Here is an 18,826-nt window from a genome sequence, read left to right as displayed (position 1 = left end):
AGATAAAGTAGGGGCATGCCAGGACTTTCTGCCCAGTGCCCTTCTCTCCAGCTTCATCCCCTGACACATCTCTGAGAGGCACAGAGTGCTCACCGTTGTCGCAAAGGGCCGGGCTTTTCATATCCAGAAGTCTTTGCTTTCACCTGTCTTTTCACCCTGGACATTTGTACTTCCTTCCCTTCTGCAGAGCCCCCTCTTCAGGGCCTAGTTCACATGTCCCTTCCCTATGGTGGGGCAATCATCATTACTCAGGCAGCTTCTGCCTCCTGGGCTCCTGCTGTTAGAACGTTTATCAGGCTGATTTGTGGTTTTCTGGTCACATCTGAAGAGAGGCTGTATTTTATTGATCTTCCTAAGCTCAGTTCAGAGGAGATGTACACCGAAGATTGAGGGGATTGATTCAAGAATGGTAAGATGGATGATGAATGATCAGGTGAATAAATGGATGGGTGTGGGTGGATAGGTGGGAGGGTGGATGGGTGGCTGAATAGTTGGATGGATTGATGGTGGGTAGATGGATAGTGGATGGATGGAATGATGAATGAGTGGTGGGTGGATTGATGGATGGAGGGTGGATTGGTGAATGGGGCATGGATGAGGGGTAGATGGGTAGATGGGTGGGTGGATGGGTGGATAGGAGTGGATGGGTGGATGAATGGGTGGGGGTTGATGGGTGGATGTGGAATGGATGGGTGGACTGTGGGAGGATGAATGGATGAGAGGGTTGGTGAATGGAGGGTGGATGGGTGGATATGGGTGGATAGGTAGATGGGAGTAGATGAGTGGACTGGGGGGTAGATGAGTCGATGGGTGGGTAGATTGTGGGTGGAAAGGTGGATGTTGGAGTGGATTGATGGATGAGGAATGAGGCCTGTAGGATCTTCCTCCATAGAGGGCACCGTACCACCAAAGGAAGCATCCATATCACTGTACTGAACAGACAGGCCATCCATTTTCCTTGCCAACCCTTTTATCATCTGTGCAAGCCTCTCCTTTGTCTCCAGTGCCCCTGTCTTCACTCACTTCCACCAGGCTCTGCATGCTCAGCAGACTTTGCTGTAGACCTCACCATCCTCAGCCTTAACTGAAATATGACTTTCTGAAGCCACCCCTCTCATTGGGGCAGTACTGCTCTCCACTGCACATACCTGGCAATGAAGGGCTCCTTGTGGTCACCTCTGTTCTCTTATGGTACCACCTACTCCCCACTAAAGCTGTCATCAGCTGCCGTCGTGGTGACTTCCCTTCATTCTCTGCTCCTAGCTTTCCAGCTCCTGCAACCACAACTCCCACCATTCCCCATGACTTCAGAATCCACGTGGATGACTCACCAGCGTCCTGGCCTTTGTGGTCTTCATCCCTACTGTCCTTCCTCCTCCTCTCAGCCACTCACTTCCTGGGCACACCCTGGATCTGGTCCTCATGAGAACTACACCATTACCAAGTGCCTGCCTTGCCCTGCTCTCCCCATCTCCTCTTGCTAGGTGCCCTTATGCCACCTCTGCTAAGTCCTTCAGCCTCATGAAAACTCCTAGTCCAGGGACCCCTCCCCATAGGCAACCCCCTCCCTGGCCTTGCCCTTGTCTACTGGCATAGTGCGGCCTTCAGCCCATCATCCTGATCCTTTCCTTGCCTCTCACCTTCCACCCCATCCCTGCAGCGCCACCATGGCCCTCAGTGGCTCAGCACGCAGTGCAAAGCCAGAGCCCTGTGCTGTTGCCCCACCCCCTTCTTTTCCTGTAGATGGATCCTAAATGAGCCCTCAGACTGAAGTTCAAGGTGTTCTTTCCTCCCTCACTCTCAGCATTAATGAAGTAAAACCATCATATGGAGATCATCTTTCCCCATCCGAACTCTACACCCCCTACCTGGGCCCTGGAACCCCCTGACACTCGCACTCCCAAGGCCAAGACCTCCATCTCCCATCCTATAAACAAGTCTCGCCCCACCCGCCACCACCCATTCCTTGATCCTCTATTCGCTTCCTGTGCCTGTCCCCTTTCCCCTTTCCTATTCCCCTTCACCGCAAAAGCTCTGCTTGCTGCCTTCTCCTCTCAAGTTCATCCATCCTTCCTGTGGGGTGCAGATCTCCTTCTCCTCCAACCCCCTGCTTCAGGGAGCCATTGGTCAAGGCATCCCATGACCTCCATGTTATAGGACCAGTGGGTGCTCCAGGCAGAGAGCAAGGCTGCTTCCTCTTCTGCCACCTGCTGTGAGCTCGCTGTACTCTTATCTTCCTCCTTCCCCTCTGCCCAGCACCACATGTACTCCCTCTCACTCTCTTCTCTGTAGGTCTCTTCCCTAAGTGTCTGGATACTTCCAGAGTCTCTACCTCCTGTCCTTCTCTCAACTCCAGCCTGAAGTATCCAGCTGCTGCTGCACTTAGCCACCTTACAGACACCCCAAGTCCGACATTTCTGATACTGAACTCCAGACTCACACCCTCTTCACTTCTGCCCAAGGTTTCTCCTTGATAGTTCCCACCTCTCCATACGGGAGCAGCTGTGGACACGCTTCTCCTCACCCTGGCCAATCACCGACCACCAAAGCATCTCAGAGCCAGCCCCTGCTGTCTCATTGGGGCCTGCCCAACTGCACTTTCCCCCAAAGTGGGCTTCTGGGCCTATTCTTGCCCTCCTTCAGTCCCCCACATAGTTGTAAGTGATACATAGGGAAGAGAAAGGGGCCATATCATGCTCATGGTTAAATCCCTTCAGTGATTTCCCCTGCATTTTCAGGAAAATCCAAACTCCATGGCTAGACCCCTGATCCCTTTCCATTCCCTCTTGGGCCACCCTCACCTTGTGTTCGTGTTCTCCAGCCATCATGCCCTTCAGGCTCTTCCATAATGTGCATGCTCCTTCCTGTCCCGGGGCTTTGAACACACTCCTCCTGATTTGCATCCTCTCACATGCCCTGCACAGGCTGGCTTCTTCTCACCTTAAAGCCTTAGCTTAGCCATGACCTTCTAACCCCTTCTAAAACCTAAATCCCCCTTTAATATTCATCTTAACTTTCTGGTTGCTTCCTTAATCCTTCTTGTCACAACTTGTAATTATCTTATTTACTTATTTGTTTAAGTTACATTTTTCCATTTCCTCTACTAGACAGTAAATTTCAATGGGGTAAGAACCAGGACAGTTTCCTTTTCTACCCCACCCCATGTCTAGCACAGCATCTGGCACAGAATCAAGATTCCATAAATACTTGTTGAATGAATAAATGGATGACCAGATAGACTGATGGATGAATGAGTGAATGGATGGAAATATGGGTGGATGGATGAATGAAAGAAAAGATGGCTAGCTGGACTGTCAGATGGACAGACAGATGAATAGAAGGATGGATGGATAAATAGAAGTACAAATAGATGGAAAGAAGGATGGGTAAATGGATGGATGAAAGGAAGTATGGCTATGTGGAAGGACAGATGTACAGACAAATGGATAGAAGGACGGACAGATGGATGGATGGATGGATGGATGGATGGATGGAAGGGTCGATGAATGGAAGGATGGGTGGATGGAAAGATGGATGAAAGAATGGAAGGGAGGATGGCTAGTTAGGAAGATAAATGGACAGATAGTGGATAGAAGGATGGATAGATGGAAGGATGGGTGGATGGATGGATGGATGGGTGATGGGTGATGGATGAAAGGGTGGAAGGAGGGATGGATAAATAGAAGGATAGATGGACAGATGGATAGAAGGATGGATAGATGAAAGAATGGGTGGATGGATGGAAGGAAGCAAGGATGGATGAATGGATGGATGGATGGAAGGAAGGAAGCAAGGATGGGTGGTTGCATGGATGGATGGGTGGATAGAAGGATAGGTGGATGGCTGACTGGCTGGCTAAACAAACCTCAGGTTTTCCTTTAGGTTGGAACTATGTCATACCCTGTCATTCCTCTGGAAAATGTTTCCAATTTTAAAGACCAAGCTCCCTGGTGACCATGTGTACCCCAGAATGCTCAGTAGCTAAGGCAGATTTGGTCCAATGACTGCCTTGCCCAGAGGCTCCATGCTGCCCAACCCCCACCTGCAACCCCAAAGAAGATGCATCCTTCCTGCCTGGTTGTTGTCTGTCCCCACTGTCCTTCCCTTCCCGCAGCAGGAAGCGCTGTCATCCTGGCCTCTGCTGCACTCCCCCTGCCTTCCTGTTCCTGGCCCAGGAACTGGCTTTTTCCTTCCCCTGGCTGGCGTCCCTGGCCCCCCAGCTTGCAACAGAGCAGTCAGGGCAGGCGCTGGGCCGAGGTCAGGGAGGCCAGAGTGCACACCTCCTCTTCTGTGTGCTGTCAGCAGCCTTGGACAGTGGGGACCCTGGAGTCAGCCACAGGCAGCCGGCTGTGGGAGCAGCACACTGGGATCCTGGGTGAGGGGTGAGTCGCAGGGGGCGAGGGTGTGGGAAATTCTGTGCATTAGGCACTGGCCATGACCTTGTAGTCACTGTCTCATTTGATCCTCACACAGCCTGGGAGGAAGGAAAGAATCATGAATCTAGTCGGCAATGAGGAAACTGAGTCTCCCAGCCCCATAGCAGCAGCAGGCTAACAGCTGTGCAGGAGCCCAGGTCTGGAAAAGTCCAGGCCCATCCCTGCCCAGTCCTAGCCCTCACATTTCTCGGTCCCCTTCTCTCCCACCACTAACCTGAGTGCTGGCCTCTCCTCTTCCCTGCTCCCCAGCAGCCTCCTTTTTGGCCTCCAATCTGTCCCTCAGCCCAGAGGGGTGTCGTGACCTGAGGAAACCTGCACTGGACCCTCAAGGCCCTCTGGAGCTGTGCATGCCCTTGGCCTGGCCTCCAGGGTGATGCCCATCCTAACAGGCCCTGCCCTCCTGGCTGGCTTCACCTCCCAATGCTCCTGCCACAGCCAGCATCTACTAGGTCCTTGCCCACCTCCCTGCTTGCTTCAGGTTGTACACTTTGTCCTTCCCTGCTCTCTGTGGCTAGAGAATCACTGCTCCTGCTCCAAGACACTAGGCTGAGCACATTGTCCTTACCCTGGCCCTGATGCTCTACATGGGGAGGATTTGTATCATCAGGCAGCTCCTGGGGGTCATGGCTCTGTCCTCAAGTCCAGTATGGCCAACCTGGGGATGATGTCAGGATTGTCTGTGAGCTCAGGGGTGCCCCCACACACTGCCAGAATATAGTGGTAGTGGTTATTGCATTTGATAATTTCTTCCTGCAGACACTGTCATGGTCACCCTGTGGGTGATGGAGATTATATGGCAGTAATGCCAGTCTGATCCACACATTCCTTAGCAGCTGTGTCCAGAAGGACAGAGGCAGCTATGGCTGCAAACTGGAGGCAAGCTGAGGGAGAAACATGGGAGACAGCTGGCCAGTTGAGGCTGGGTTTGGGGTCTCTATGCATCTGTCCTAGAGCTGAGTAGATCTGGGGAGACCTGCTCCAGGTCTCTCTCTTTCACTCTTGGCCAGAAGGCACAGGGGTGTTCAGTCCTAGAGTCCCCCCACACCTGGCCGGTAACCTCTGTGCCTCCAGAGGTCAAGGGTAGGGTCAAGAGGCCACAGTTCCCTGACCATACAGGGCTGAGATGGCTGGGATGAGAGGGGCTGTTCCCAGAACGTGCTTGGAGCCCCTTGAGCCTGGCTGTGTGCTCCACAATGCCACTCTCTGGCTGTATGGCCTTGGGTAAGTCCCTTGCTCTTTCCAAGCCCCAGTTTTCCTACTTGAGAAATGAGAATTGTTCCCAGGATTACAGGGAACCACAAATAACAATACCACATAAGAATCATAGCAAGAACAAACTGTTGCTGGCTCATGCACACTGAGCCCTTGGCTGTCACTGTCTGCTGAGTGCTTTGTATGTCACAGTTGTGGTGGTGGTGGGGGGTGTCAGAGAAAGCCATGCTGGTAGGAGGGGGTGAGCTGAAATGGGCTTTGTAGACTGAGTAGGAGTTTCTTCCAGGAGAACACACATGGCAGAGGGAAGTGCAAGACCAGAGTATGGCTGACCTTGGATTGTCACAGAGACAGAACTGATGTGGGTCAATGAGGCCACAGAAAAGGGTCCCAGGTCACAGGTCAGCCTCAGACTTTTGGCCTTGCTCCCTGGGGTGCTGCCTTCTGGTGATGGCAGGGCTCTGAGCCCACCTTTGAGCTCCCCCACTCTCCCTGGCAGCTCTCTTGAGCTCCAGCCCTGGTTGGGGGTGGGGCTTGCTTCCAAGATGTCTCTGGCAGGGTACCCCCCAGCCCTCCTACCAAACCACACTCACCACTGGGCAGGATAGCTGGAGCCACAGGGCACACAGCTGTGGATGAGCAAGTGTCTAAAGGATAGAGAATTCCCAGTGTTGGCAAGGATGTGGGCACACAAGCACTCATCGTAATAAAAGAATATTCACATGCTTTGATCCCCAAATTCTGCTTACCCCATACATACTATTTAGGATAATAGTAGCAAACATGGATTTAACACTTTTCTGTGTGCCTGCCCAGGCCTATGCACACCACACCCCTCTAACGCCCCACTGAGGTGGGTACTATTCTTGGCATTTCGCGGGTGAGAAAACTAAGGCACAGAAGTTAACTTGTTGCTCAGAGATGATCTCTGGGGGACAGGATTATGGGAAGTTACCACTTACTCTATACAGGATCGCATTATTTGCATTTCTGCAGTTTATGAAATGTAAAGGCCTTCAGCTGATCTGACCATCTTCCTTCCTTCAGCCCAGAAGCATTGCTCTCCCTTCCACTAGGTTTGCCATCCTAGGGACGGTCACCTGTCAGGCATTCCTGACTCTGCCCACCCCCCACAGCCCGTTAGTCATAAAGTCTGTCCATTCTCAGAGGCAGCACCAAAGGCAGGGTGGCTGGGAGCTCTTGGCCTGTCCCTCTTCTCTCCCTGCCCCCCTGGCAGAGGGCTTTGCACTTCCAGCATGCAGACATCTAGCAGTGGATGCCTTCTGCTTGGATAGCCACATCTTAGGTCTGCCCTCCTCCAGTCCCCTGCTGTCTAGCCCTCCAGTCCTCTACTGTCTGGTGTGGCCCACCACACCAGTGTCTTCCCACTGGTCCAGATCTTACCCAGTGGTTAGATTATTTTTCTAGAACACAAGTTGCTTTCCTGCCTAAAACCATTCTGCTGCTTGGCGGCAGAAGCTGAGCTCTTTGCATGGCCTTATCTAGTGCCCACTCCCTAGAGGTACATGCTGAGGCCCCTCCCCCCTCACCGGGGACCCCATTGCATGTTTCTGCAGCTCCATGCAGTGGTCAGCTCATTACATTTGACAGTTGCTTTGTGCAAGGATGAGGGAGCTAATGCTCGCCTTTAATGGTGGCATCCCCAGTATGAGACTTGGCCTGGGATTGCTGCCCACTCCCCCGAGGATCTAGAGGGCAAAGGGGCAGCTGTGGAGGTGAGGGATGGACATGGAGATGTCCTGCATTGAGGTAGGCATGTTGGCCAGGGGCAGACTTGGGAGAAAGGCAACATGTCTGTGGGGCATGTGGCTTTTGAAAGGTCTCTGGGACAATCAAGGTAAAAATGTCCAGAGGTGGTCAGAAATTTAGTTTCCCCCATGGTCCCCCCTCTAGATCCTTCCTTGGGGAACGTGGACAACCACCTGCCCCTTCTAACCCCTTGGCCCTATGCCATCTGAGACCAGATACTCTAGCACTTAACACTCTAGCAACTTGTGAGCCATTTCACCCCTCTGGCCTTAATTTCCTTATCTCCAAAATGGGCACAATAAGCCTATGACACAAAGCTAAAACTTTCACACACCCTAGGGTAAAGCAATTTGATTTACCATTTTATACTGAGGTGAGGCTCCGCTGCTGGACACTCCAAATGTGCATGTGTGTGTGTGCGTGCCTGTGTGCTGCTTAATACTGAGGAATCTCCATTTGGTAGAATTTAGGGTGGCTTTGAGAATGGGGCTTTAGGTTGGGTGACGATAAGAGCTCCCCCTGGAACTGCCTGAAAGCATGCATTTGTGCCTCTGAGGCACACAGCGAGTGGGAATGAAGCCCCCTCCCACCCACCCACTTGGAACAACACCATCCTCCCTCCACCAGCCTAGAGCTCCTGGCAATCTCCCAAAGGCTGGGTGAAAGACAAGGTGTATCTAGAGTAGGAGAAAGGTCATGTGCTGAGAGCTGGGGTGTGTTGTGGGTGTGGGCTAGGCAGACACAGGGTTAGGGATGCCCTTGGGACCCCAGTGGGAAGGGTCAAGAACTTGGTGCTTATCATTGGCAGTGCCACTGAAAGGTCAGATCAGATCTGTTTTCTAGAGGTCCCACGGGGGCAGCATGGAGGTGATTTCAGGGAGGGTAGGCTGCCTGAGTCCCCCTGAGGGTGATATGGGGGGAGGGGCACGCTGGCAGATGTTGGGCTCCTGGTGCAGGGCAGCTGTGCCAGGCAGTTGCCTGGCCTGCCTGGGGTCAGGGCTCTGCTCCCTGGCGGCAGGACGGGCGGTGTTATCGGACAGCCCAGCTGGCTCAGAGGTGGCCCCCCAGCACTTCTAAATCGGGGCCGTGGGCTCCTGCCACAGGAAGAGGGAAACGCAGGCAGGATGTCCTCTCCTGTGGCCGACAAGTCCTTTCCCATGAACCCCTGCTGACCTCGCTGGACACGTGGCGGGGCTCCCCCACTCGCCACCCAGACCTGCGCCTGCTCGTGGGGCCACCCCCACCCTGGCCTGGCCTGGTGGGAGGGTGGAGGTGGCCTGAGGCTCGGGTCCCGGCCGGGGCGTGCCTGCTGCTGCCCCACCCAGGCCCAGCCCCTGCCAGCACTGAATGCCCGCACCTTCCTGCTCCCAGACTTCTCCCTTTGGCGTGACCGGAAAACTGAGATCCCAGAGGAAGCCAGTGTCTGAAAAGGATCGAAACTCAGGAATCCCTGGCTCCAGCTGGACACGTCGGCTGCCTCTGGCTCTGAAGTCAGTGCAGGGAGTGTGAGGGACTCTCCGGACCCCTTCCTCTGCCCACCTCCCTCTCTGAGAGGCATCTCAGAGAGCCATGGGGGCCAGGCCAGGCCCCAGGGGGGTTGAAATCTGCCATATGGAGGAAAACACCCAAATGACAGCAGTAGGAGTATAAGCTAGATGCAGAGAAGAACTTCCCACTTAATTTCCCTGGGTTCCCTGACTCCTCTCTGCCCTTTTACACTCAAGCACTCCCAAATTTCCTCCTTCCTTATCTGGCCCGGTTGCATCAACTGGGGTCTCCCAGGAAGTCCTGCTGGGCACCTCCACCTGGAGGACCTGCCTCCCAGGGCAGCACTTCCTCTTTCCCTACATGTGCCCCTCCTCCCATCTGGTCAACAGTCTTCATGACCCACTCTGTGGCTTAAGCCAAAGACTAGCATACATCCCTCTCACCCCACCATCTCCTGCTGTCTCCTCCTCTGGTGTATTGTCCTTGCCATGGGCTCCCATCTTGTTTTGCCCCTCTGGCAATGCTTTCAGGGAACCTGACTAGGTGGCTCTCTGTCCAGAACGTCCCCTTTCCAGGTGTGCTGCTGGCTCCTGCCACCTCCAACAGCCTCACCTCCCCCACCCCACCCAAGACTAGTGTCATCTGACTACCCCTGAGTCCCCATAGGCCATCTGCACCTTCCTGCCTCTGAACCTTTCAGGGGTTCTTTGCCCTACTTGGAATTCCCTTCCCTGGAGTCTGCAGACCCTTTCAAGAAGCCCTGAGCTGGAAATGATGCCACCTTCCTGAGCAGCCCACAGCTCCCAGCTGGACCTCATGGGGGTCACTGAGCACCTGCATCCCTATGATACAGATACCATGCCTGTGTCCCTGCCAGTCTGGCACTCAGGAAACCCCTGCAGGATGGGGCTGGTCCAAATCCTCCCTGAGCTACCCTGAGCAGGCACCCTAGCTTGCGACGTGCACAGAACTGCAGTCTCCTTCCCTGGATCAGGGTCCCACTGCCTGGGGCAGGGTGAGGAGGTGGCCAGATCATCCTCTTGTTATGCCGCATTCTCAGTGCGGTGCCTGGTAGTGTGGGCACTGTGCTTTGTGAAGGAAGAGAGCCCTTCAACCACAGTGACTGAGCCGGGGCCAGTGGTCCACAGGACTGAGTAAGGTGGCCCAGCCCCCACATCCTGCCTGCGCTGACTTGCATCCCCCATCCCACCCCCACACCTTTGTCCAGACTTGGGTCTGGCTCAGGGCTGAGTAACAGGGACAGCAGAGAGCTGATTGGCTGGCAGGGGCCACTGTCCTTAGGCCAAGGCAGTCCTGAGCAGTCACTTGCTTCCCCTACCTGTCCCTGAGCTGATTTCCTACTGTCCAATGGCACAAACAGCCTTTCTCTAGAGGGACTCTCCTCCCTCTTGGGCCCATCTTCTGCCACTTGCCCTCTCCACAGGGACACTGCCAAGGCAAAGCTTTTTGGAACTGGACTGGGACCCCAAACCATAAAGTTGGGCCCAAGCACAGCCCTCAAGTGCTTGCCCACTGCACTGCTATGCATGGGGAAACTGAGGTGCAGGGAGAGGAAGATAGAGTCCCAGGCCACAAAGCCAGGAATTTAGGGGCAGAGCTGGGACAAAAATCTGGTTCTAGGACTAACTGCACACCTTTGAGGGGTCAGCTTCAGGGTTCCCAAGATTCTCACCTACCAGTACTTGGCCACCCACCCTGGGTGCCCTGACACTTGGTTACATTTAAGTGTTTATGCGTCTTCTCCAGCATCACCTACCAGGCTGGGAGCTCCTCAGGGCAAATGCAGGGCTCATTTCCTACCAGCCATGCACTGATCCAGTCTGGGCTCTCTTGCTCCACGGACCCCTTCAGCTAACATCCTCTCTCCACTTCACTGCCTGACTTTGGTAAGAGCCACCCGCACTCCCTGTAGGACTGGCCTCATCTGTCTTCACTCTTCCACCCCCTGGGTACCCTACAGCAGGCTCTCCCAGTTCTTACACCTTGTGGTATGTTCCCTGTCTCCCGGGAAGCCTTTTCCTGTTCTAGCTTCCTCCCTGGGGTGGGGGAATCCCGTCCTCGAACCTTTGCTCTGCTCCCACTCCAGCTCCCCAGCCCAGCCTCTCTCTTGAGCCTCATACACTACATGCAACTGCCTGCTGGGTATCTCCTCAAGGTGGGGTCTCCCATTATCAGCCTGACCACCTTCACTTCTCTCCATGTTCATTCAGTCACTCAACAAGCTCACCAAATATCTGTGGGAGCCTAACCTCAGCTGGATGCAGGAGAGCAAGGAAGGACTAAAGGACAGCCCCTCTTCTCTGACCTGCCCCAACTCAGATGTCCTCCTCCAACCTGCCTCTAGATTCATCCACACCTACTTCATCTCCCCTGTCCTCTGCCCTTCACCTTGCCAAGGCATAGAGAAGAGGGCTTTGTTATCCTATAGATCTGGGTTGACCATTTCCCTTACTGCTGACCTCTGAGAACCTTGAAGAAGTTACATATGTCTTTATTCTGTGCCCCCCATCTATAAAATGGGTCTAACACTTCCTTGTGAGTTAAAACAGTTAAAACATGTAAAGCCAGTACTCAATATGGGCAGTGTTCAAAAATAGTAAGCTCCCCACCCCCTTCTCCAGCCGTTCCAGCACTTTGCTCCCAACCACTGGGGACCCATGACCCTCCTTCCACCCTCTGATTCCCTGGGTCACTAGATCATGCGTGGACTTCTAGCACATCATCACCAAACCCCTGAGGGGTTATCCCTGACATCTCGATTCAAACATACCCCTCTGTTCCCTCCCTCATCTTCCACACTCCCTTTTCTCCAACCCCACAGGGGCAACTTCTGGTTATATTCCTTTCACAGACCGGACCCTGTCTGTCTTGCGCTTAAGATCCTTCCGTGGCTGCTGCTGCCTTATATGTAGTCCAGGCTCTTGAATTTGGCCTTCAAGGCTCCTGACCCATTAAATACAGGGAGCGCTGGAATCCTGCCTCTTGCCACGCTGATCTCTCCTGAATTGCCAACTCAAGACTCCCCTCAAGTTCCCACGTGCACCTGCGCCCAATCCACCTGACGGCTTCTGTCTCTGGCGGTCCCCGAACCGCTGCCCCGGCAATCTCTGGCCTGGGGAAGGTGGACACCTGCCCGGAGCGCCCTCTGGGGGACCGACCTCGAGTGCAGCTAGGAGGAGTCGGGAAGTGCGCACCCAGGTCTGCGGCCCCGCGGGGATTGCCGCCTCGGTCACCGGGATACTGTCCCCGTTGCGCGAGGGTCTGAGGGCAGAGCCGTGCAGCGCCGGGACTCCGCCGGGGAGCTAGTAAGCAAGCGAAGGATCCTATCTGAGAATGCCGTGCGATGGGGCCAGGCTCCAAGGGAGCTGAGCCACAGACAGTGGAAGGTGGTCGAGGACCCCGAGCACAGTCCCTCCGCTGTGGTGCAGACGGTGCCCGGTCCCTGACCCGGCTGGTCTCCGCCCGCCCTTTCCTGATCCCGGAGGGCCCAGGCCCTAACTGCCGTGCTCCATCGGCGTCCGTATCCCCGGGCTCCCAGCCCCGTCTCCCCTGCTGCCCCAGGCTCCCGGGGGTCCAGTGCCCCCCCCCACCCCATCCCTCGTCGCCCCGGGGAAGTATCCCCCCTCGCGGCCAGCCGCGCACTCGCGCGGGCGGCGGGCTCACCGCGCTCGCCGTCGAGCAGTCCGAGGCAGAGCCACAGGCGCAGGCACAGCGCGGCTTCCCGCTGCATCTCCGGCCGCTGCGGCGCGGGTCCGACCTGCGCGGCCGCCGCTTCGGGCTCGGTGTGTGAGCGCGCGGCCAGAGCGCGGGCGGGGCTGGGGCCAGGCCGCGGGCGGGGCGGGGTCCCGGCGGACACCCCCAGGGGGTGGGGCCAGGCCCGTCGGACCGCCCCTCGCACCTATCAGTCCCGCCCCCTGGCCGGGTGGAGCTTGCCCGCTAGATCCGAGGTACCGGTGTTGCTCAGCGGCTTGGAGGCTGGTTAGTGTCCTCCTTCGGAGTCCGTGGCCGCCCTACAGCCCCCCGGGACCCCTGCGGGCGGACAGAGAATGCAAGTAATGCACCAGTCCTTCACTGCGCGCTGAAAAGGGAATGAACCCCGCAGCGGTCAAGTTTAGACAAAATGTAACGGGGTGTAAAATTTTTCTGTAACTTCCTTTAATCAGTAAATACAGTGTTTAAAGTAATAAAAATAAAAAGCAATGAATACAGTATGTCAAATCTTCGAGAACATTCGGTAAGGTTTGTGTGGCTGGAGGCTGTACCCTTGGGCGAGACATCCAGTGTTAACAAACCTCCGCCCTGCAGGCACCGCCTCCTCTTTAGATCTTCCCCAAATAGTTTTACTCTGAGCTCATTCATAAGTCCTTGTATCAGGTGACGCTTTACTCTCTGACTTGGCAACCCTCTCACAGACTTCCTTTCTCTTTTCAGTTCTGTCTCTAGAATTTTCCTATTTAAAAATAAATCCCATGATGATGACTATCGCAGCCTCCCTCCCCCGCTTTTATTCACACTTCAGTCCCCCCGCCCCCACGCAAAAGTCCATTCATCCTGGCCAAAAACCAAGACCAGATTGTTGATAACAACCATAACCAACTCTCAGCTGAGAGTAAGAATTAAATGTTAGAAATGTGTGATAATTCAGATGATTTAAAAAATTATGTTGGAGGAACCCCGCCACCAAATAAATGAAGTTAGACTTTTTCTCAACTATATATTGATTTTATTACAATATTTTTAGTTTGAAAATAAAAACTTGTTGTAAGATATAGCACACATAAAAAGTATATATCAGTGTATTATAAGTGTTAATTTAAAATATGCCTACACCATCCGGATCAGAGCATATGGAATGGCAGGAGCATTCCAGAAGTCCCCACCCTTTCCCATCACAAACCCCTCCCATACATCCTCCGTGACCCACCAGTCCTGGCCTTATCATTTCCCTGCTTCTGTTTATCTTGTTATTACCCAAAAAAATGTTTTGGCTGTTTTAAAACTGTATTTAAATTGATTCATCCCATATATTCTTTTGTTCAGCATCTTTTGTGTGATACATGTATCACGATGATGGTACATCATCACTCATTTTCATAGCTGTGTGATAACCACAATTAATCTGTCCCTTTACTGTTGAGTTGAGTTTGAGTTGTTACCAGTTCCCAACTTTTGCTGCTAGGAACATACTTGTGTATGTTTCTTGGTGTACATTGTGCGCTGTTCTCTAAGCATGTGGCTAGGAGTGAAACTGCTAGGTTAGAGAGTGTGTATCTTCAACTTTGCTGGACAGTAACAGCTGTTTTTGTTGTTGTTGTTGTTGTTGTTATTTGTACTATTTTGCACTCCACAGCAGTGTAATTAGTTCCCTGTACTCTGTATCTTCACTGGCACAGTATTGTCAGTTTTGATTTCTTAAATTTAGCCATTCTGGTTGGCTTATAGGGGCAATCTCATTATGATTTTCATTAGCTTTCCCCTTATTACTGTTGAAGCTGAACACATTTTTATAATTGACCATTTAAATTTTAAGTTGTTTGCTCTTTACCACTGTCTGTTGTCTTTTTCTTACTGATTTGTAGAAGTTCTTTATATATTCTGGATATGAGCCCTTTGCCAGTTTTGGATATTATTGCTGTGCAACAGATTACTCCAAAGTGTAGTGATATAAAACAGCAACCATTTTATTTTGCTCAGGCTTTTGAAAGGCAGAAATTTGAGAAGGAGTTGGCTGGTAATTCTTACCTGGGGTCTCTCATGAAATTGCTAAAAGCTATCCAAAGGCTTGATTGGGTTGGACAGTTGGCAGGTGATGCTGGTTGTTGCCTGGGAACTCACCTGGGGCTGTCAACCAGCATCCATGGCCATTCCAGCATGGCAACCTCAGAATAGTAGAGCTGGCTTCCCCAGATAAGTACCCCAAGAGAACCAGCTGGAAGCTACATGGTCTCAAAGTGGTAGTTACAGCCTCCTGGGGAGACATACTATCCAGCTTTTAGATAGGGAGAGGCAAGGTCACACTGACGAAGAGCATGTGGGAAGGGAGATACTGTTGAGCCATCTTTGGAAAATACACTTGGCCACAATGTGCTGCTGGAATCCTCTCTCCCATTCAGTATCTTTTCACCCTCTTAATGGTGTCTTTTTTGGGGGGAGAGTGGGAAGGATGTGAGACAAAGGATCTTAAATTTAATGCAGAACCCTTATTTTCCTTATGGTTGTGCTATTTGTATCCTTTTAAAGAAATCTCTTTCTTGCATGAAGATATTTACTATTTTTTTATCATTTACAAATTTTTTTAAAAAAATTGAAAAAAAAATTTTAATGTTTATTTTTGAGAGAGAGAGAGAGAGAGGCAGAAAGAGAGAGAGACAGAATGCCATCAGGGGAGGGGCAGAGAGAGAGAGAGAGAGAGAGGGAGAGAGAGAGAGAGAGACAGAGCATGAGTGGGGGAGGGGCAGAGAGAGAGGGAGACACAGAATCCGAAGCAGGCTCCAGGCTCTGAGCTGTCAGCACAGAGCCCTATGTGGGGCTCGAACTCATGAACCTCGAGATCATGACCTGAGCCAACATCTGATGCTTAACCGACTTAGCCACCCAGGTTCCCCTATCATTTAAAAATTTTAATTGTTTTGTCTTTCACATTTATTTTTTTAAGTTTATTTATTTATTTTGAGAGAGAGAGAGAGAGAGAAAGAAAGAGACGGACAGAGAGAATCCCAAGCAGGCTCCGCATTGTCAGTACAGAGCCCAATGAGAGGCTCGATCTCACGAACCCATGAGATCATGACCTGAGCCGAAATCAAGAGTCAAAGACTCAACTAACTGAGCCACCCAGGTGCCCCCAGGGTGGTTAGTCCTCTTACATTCAAAGTGATTGTTGATGTGGCCAGGTTTAAATTTGCCACCTTGATATCATGCTTTGGTTTCCTATTCATCGCATCTGTCTTTTGTTTCTTGTTTTGTCTTTCTCTTTTTTGGACTGAGTACTTCTATGGTTTCATTTTATCTCTCTTGTTGGCTTATTAGCCATAACTCTTTGTTTTCTGACTTTAGAGGTTGCGTTAGGGTTTATGGTATATATCTTTAACTCATATTAGTCTACCTTCAAGTGATAATATACTGCTTCACATTGTTGATGGAAGTTTGAATTGTTACCGGTTTCCAATTTTTGCTGCTAGGAACATGCTTGTATATGTTTTTTGGTGTACATGTGCCTGTTCTCTAAACATGTGGCTAGGAGTGAAACTGCTAGGTCAGAGAGTATATTCTTCAACTTTGCTGGACAGTAACAGCTATTTTTTTGCAATAGTTTACCTCCATTCTCCTCTCTCAGCTTTGATGCAATTGTTGTCATTCATTTCACTTGCTCCTATCATAAGCCCCACAACACCTGATCATTCCTTTTGTCTAGTCACTTATCTTTCAAAGACATTTAAATAATAAGAAAAAATGTTGTATATTTATCATTTCTGATCTGTCAACATTAGGTATCATTTTCTTTCTGCCCATAGGACCTTTTTTTTTTTTTTTTTAACATTTCTTTCAGTGTGAGTCTGCTAGTGATGAATTCTCTCAGGTTTTGTAGGTCTGAAAAGTCTTTATTACTTCTATCTTCTTCTGGGACTCTAATTACAAGAATACCAGATCATTTGATATTGTCCCATAGTTTTCCAAGACTTATTTTTTAGCCTTTTTACTTAAAAATTTTTTTAACGTTTATTTATTTTTGAGACAGAGAGAGACACAGCATGAACGGGGGAGGGGCAGAGAGAGAGGGAGACACAGAATCGGAAGCAGGCTCCAGGCTCTGAGCCATCAGCCCAGAGCCCGACGTGGGGCTCGAACTCACGGACCGCGAGATCGTGACCTGAGCTGAAGTCGGATGCTCAACCGACTGAGCCACCCAGGCGACCCTAGCCTTTTTATTTTTAAAAAATTGGGGTAAAATGCACATAACAGAAGCTTTACTATCTTAACTATTTTTAAGTCCAGCAGCATTAACACTCACATTGTTGTGCCATCATCCCCATTGTCCATAAACAATAACTCCCCTCTCATCTTCCCCTCAACCTCTGGAAACCATCACAGATGTATTTTCCATCTGTATAAATTTGATGACTCTAGGTACTTCTTATAATTGGAATCATACAGTATTTGTCCTTTTGTAACTTATTTGTCCTTATTTCACTCAGCATAATTTTCTCAATGTTCATCTATGTTGTTTGTAGCATGTGTCAGAATTTCATTCCTTCCTAAGGCTGAATATCATTCTATTGTGTGTATACAACATTTTGCTTATCCATTCATCTGTCGATGTACACATGGGTTGCTTCTACCTTTTGGCTATTGTGAATAATGCTGTTATGAATGAGTGTGAAAATACCTTTTTGAGTCCCTGATTTATGTACATTGCTTTGGGTATACACCTAAGGGAATTACCGGCTCATATGATAACTTTATTTTTAATTTTTTAAGGAACTTCCATACTGTTTTACAGCAGCTACATAATTTTAGTCTCCTATCAACAGTACACACAGATTCCAATTTCTCCACATTCTCACCAACACTTGTGATTTTCTGTGTTTTTCCTTCGGTAGTAGCCATCTAATGGTTGTGAGGTGGTATCTTATTATGATTTTAATTTGTATTTTCCTATTGGTTAATGGTGTTGAGCATCTTTTCATGTCTTTATTGGCCATTTGTACATCTTCTTTGGAGGAATGTCTATTTAAGTCCTTTGCCATTAAAAATTTTTTTCTTTTAGCCTATTTTTCTAGTGTATTTCAGTTTGATGGTTTTTACTGATTTTTCAAGTTCCCTGGTTTCTTTTTTCTGCTAATCTTCTATTAGGTATTTTCATTTCTTTTTTTTTTATATATATTAACTTGTTTTATTTTTTATTTTTTTAAATTTACATCCAAATTAGTTAGCATACAGTGCAACAATGATTTCAGGAGTAGATTCCTTACTGCCCCTTACCCATTTAGCCCATCCCCCTCCCACAACCCCCCTCCCCCCGCCAGTAACCCTCAGTTTGTTCTCCATATTTATGAGTCTCTTCTGTTTTGTCCCCCTCCCTGTTTTTATATTATTTTTGATTCCCTTCCCTTATGTTCATCTGTTTTGTCTCTTAAAGTCCTCATGAGTGAAGTCATATGATTTTTGTCTTTCTCTGACTAATTTCACTTAGCGTAATACCCTCCAGTTCCATCCACGTAGTTGCAAATGGCAAGATTTCATTCTTTTTGATTGCTGAGAAATACTCCATTATATATATATACCAATCTTTATCCATTCATCCATCAATGGACATTTGGGCTCTTTCCATACTTTGGCTATTGTTGATAGTGTTGCTATAAACATGGGGATGCATGTGTCCCTTCGAAACAGCACACCTGTATCCCATAGATAAATGCCTAGTAGTGCAATTGCTGGGTCGTAGGGTAGTTCTATTTTTAGTTTTTTGAGGAACCTCCATACTGTTTTCCAGAGTGGCTGCACCAGCTTGCATTCCCACCAAAAATGCAAAAGAGATCCTCTTTTTCCTCATCCTCACCAATATCTGTTGTTGGCTGAGTTGTTAATGTTAGCCATTCTGACAGGTGTAAGGTGGTATCTCATTGTGGTTTTGATTTGTATTTCCTTGATGATGAGTGATGTTGAACACTTTTTCATGTGTCGGTTGGCCATCTGGATGTCTTCCTTGGAGAAGTGTCTATTCATGTCTTTTGCCCATTTCTTCACTGGATTATTTGTTTTTTGGGTGTTGAGTTTGATAAGTTCTTTATAGATTTTGGATACTAACCCTTTATCTGATACGTCGTTTGCAAATATCTTATCCCATTCTGTTGGTTGCCTTTTAGTTTTGCTGATTGTTTCTTTCGCTGTGCAGAAGATTT

The 18,826-nt window shown here is 50.2% G+C and overlaps 1 protein-coding gene across 4 annotated transcripts in view; it reads right to left on the bottom strand.

The window, feature by feature from the left end:
* The window catches only part of FLT4 (fms related receptor tyrosine kinase 4), a 43,678-nt gene extending 30,985 nt beyond the window's left edge, over positions 1-12,693 (bottom strand). For all 4 annotated transcript variants that reach the window (XM_042932308.1, XM_042932317.1, XM_042932324.1 and 1 more), the window contains exon 1: positions 12,591-12,693. In XM_042932308.1, the coding sequence (XP_042788242.1) occupies positions 12,591-12,657 (67 nt within the window). In that variant the 5' untranslated portion in view covers positions 12,658-12,693. The remainder of the gene's footprint in view (positions 1-12,590) is intronic.
* Between the last annotated feature and the right edge of the window lie 6,133 nt (positions 12,694-18,826).

Source organism: Panthera leo, chromosome A1 (genome assembly GCF_018350215.1).
Source record: "Panthera leo isolate Ple1 chromosome A1, P.leo_Ple1_pat1.1, whole genome shotgun sequence".
NCBI lineage: Eukaryota > Metazoa > Chordata > Mammalia > Carnivora > Felidae > Panthera > Panthera leo.
This window is presented reverse-complemented; position numbering and strand designations above follow the sequence as displayed.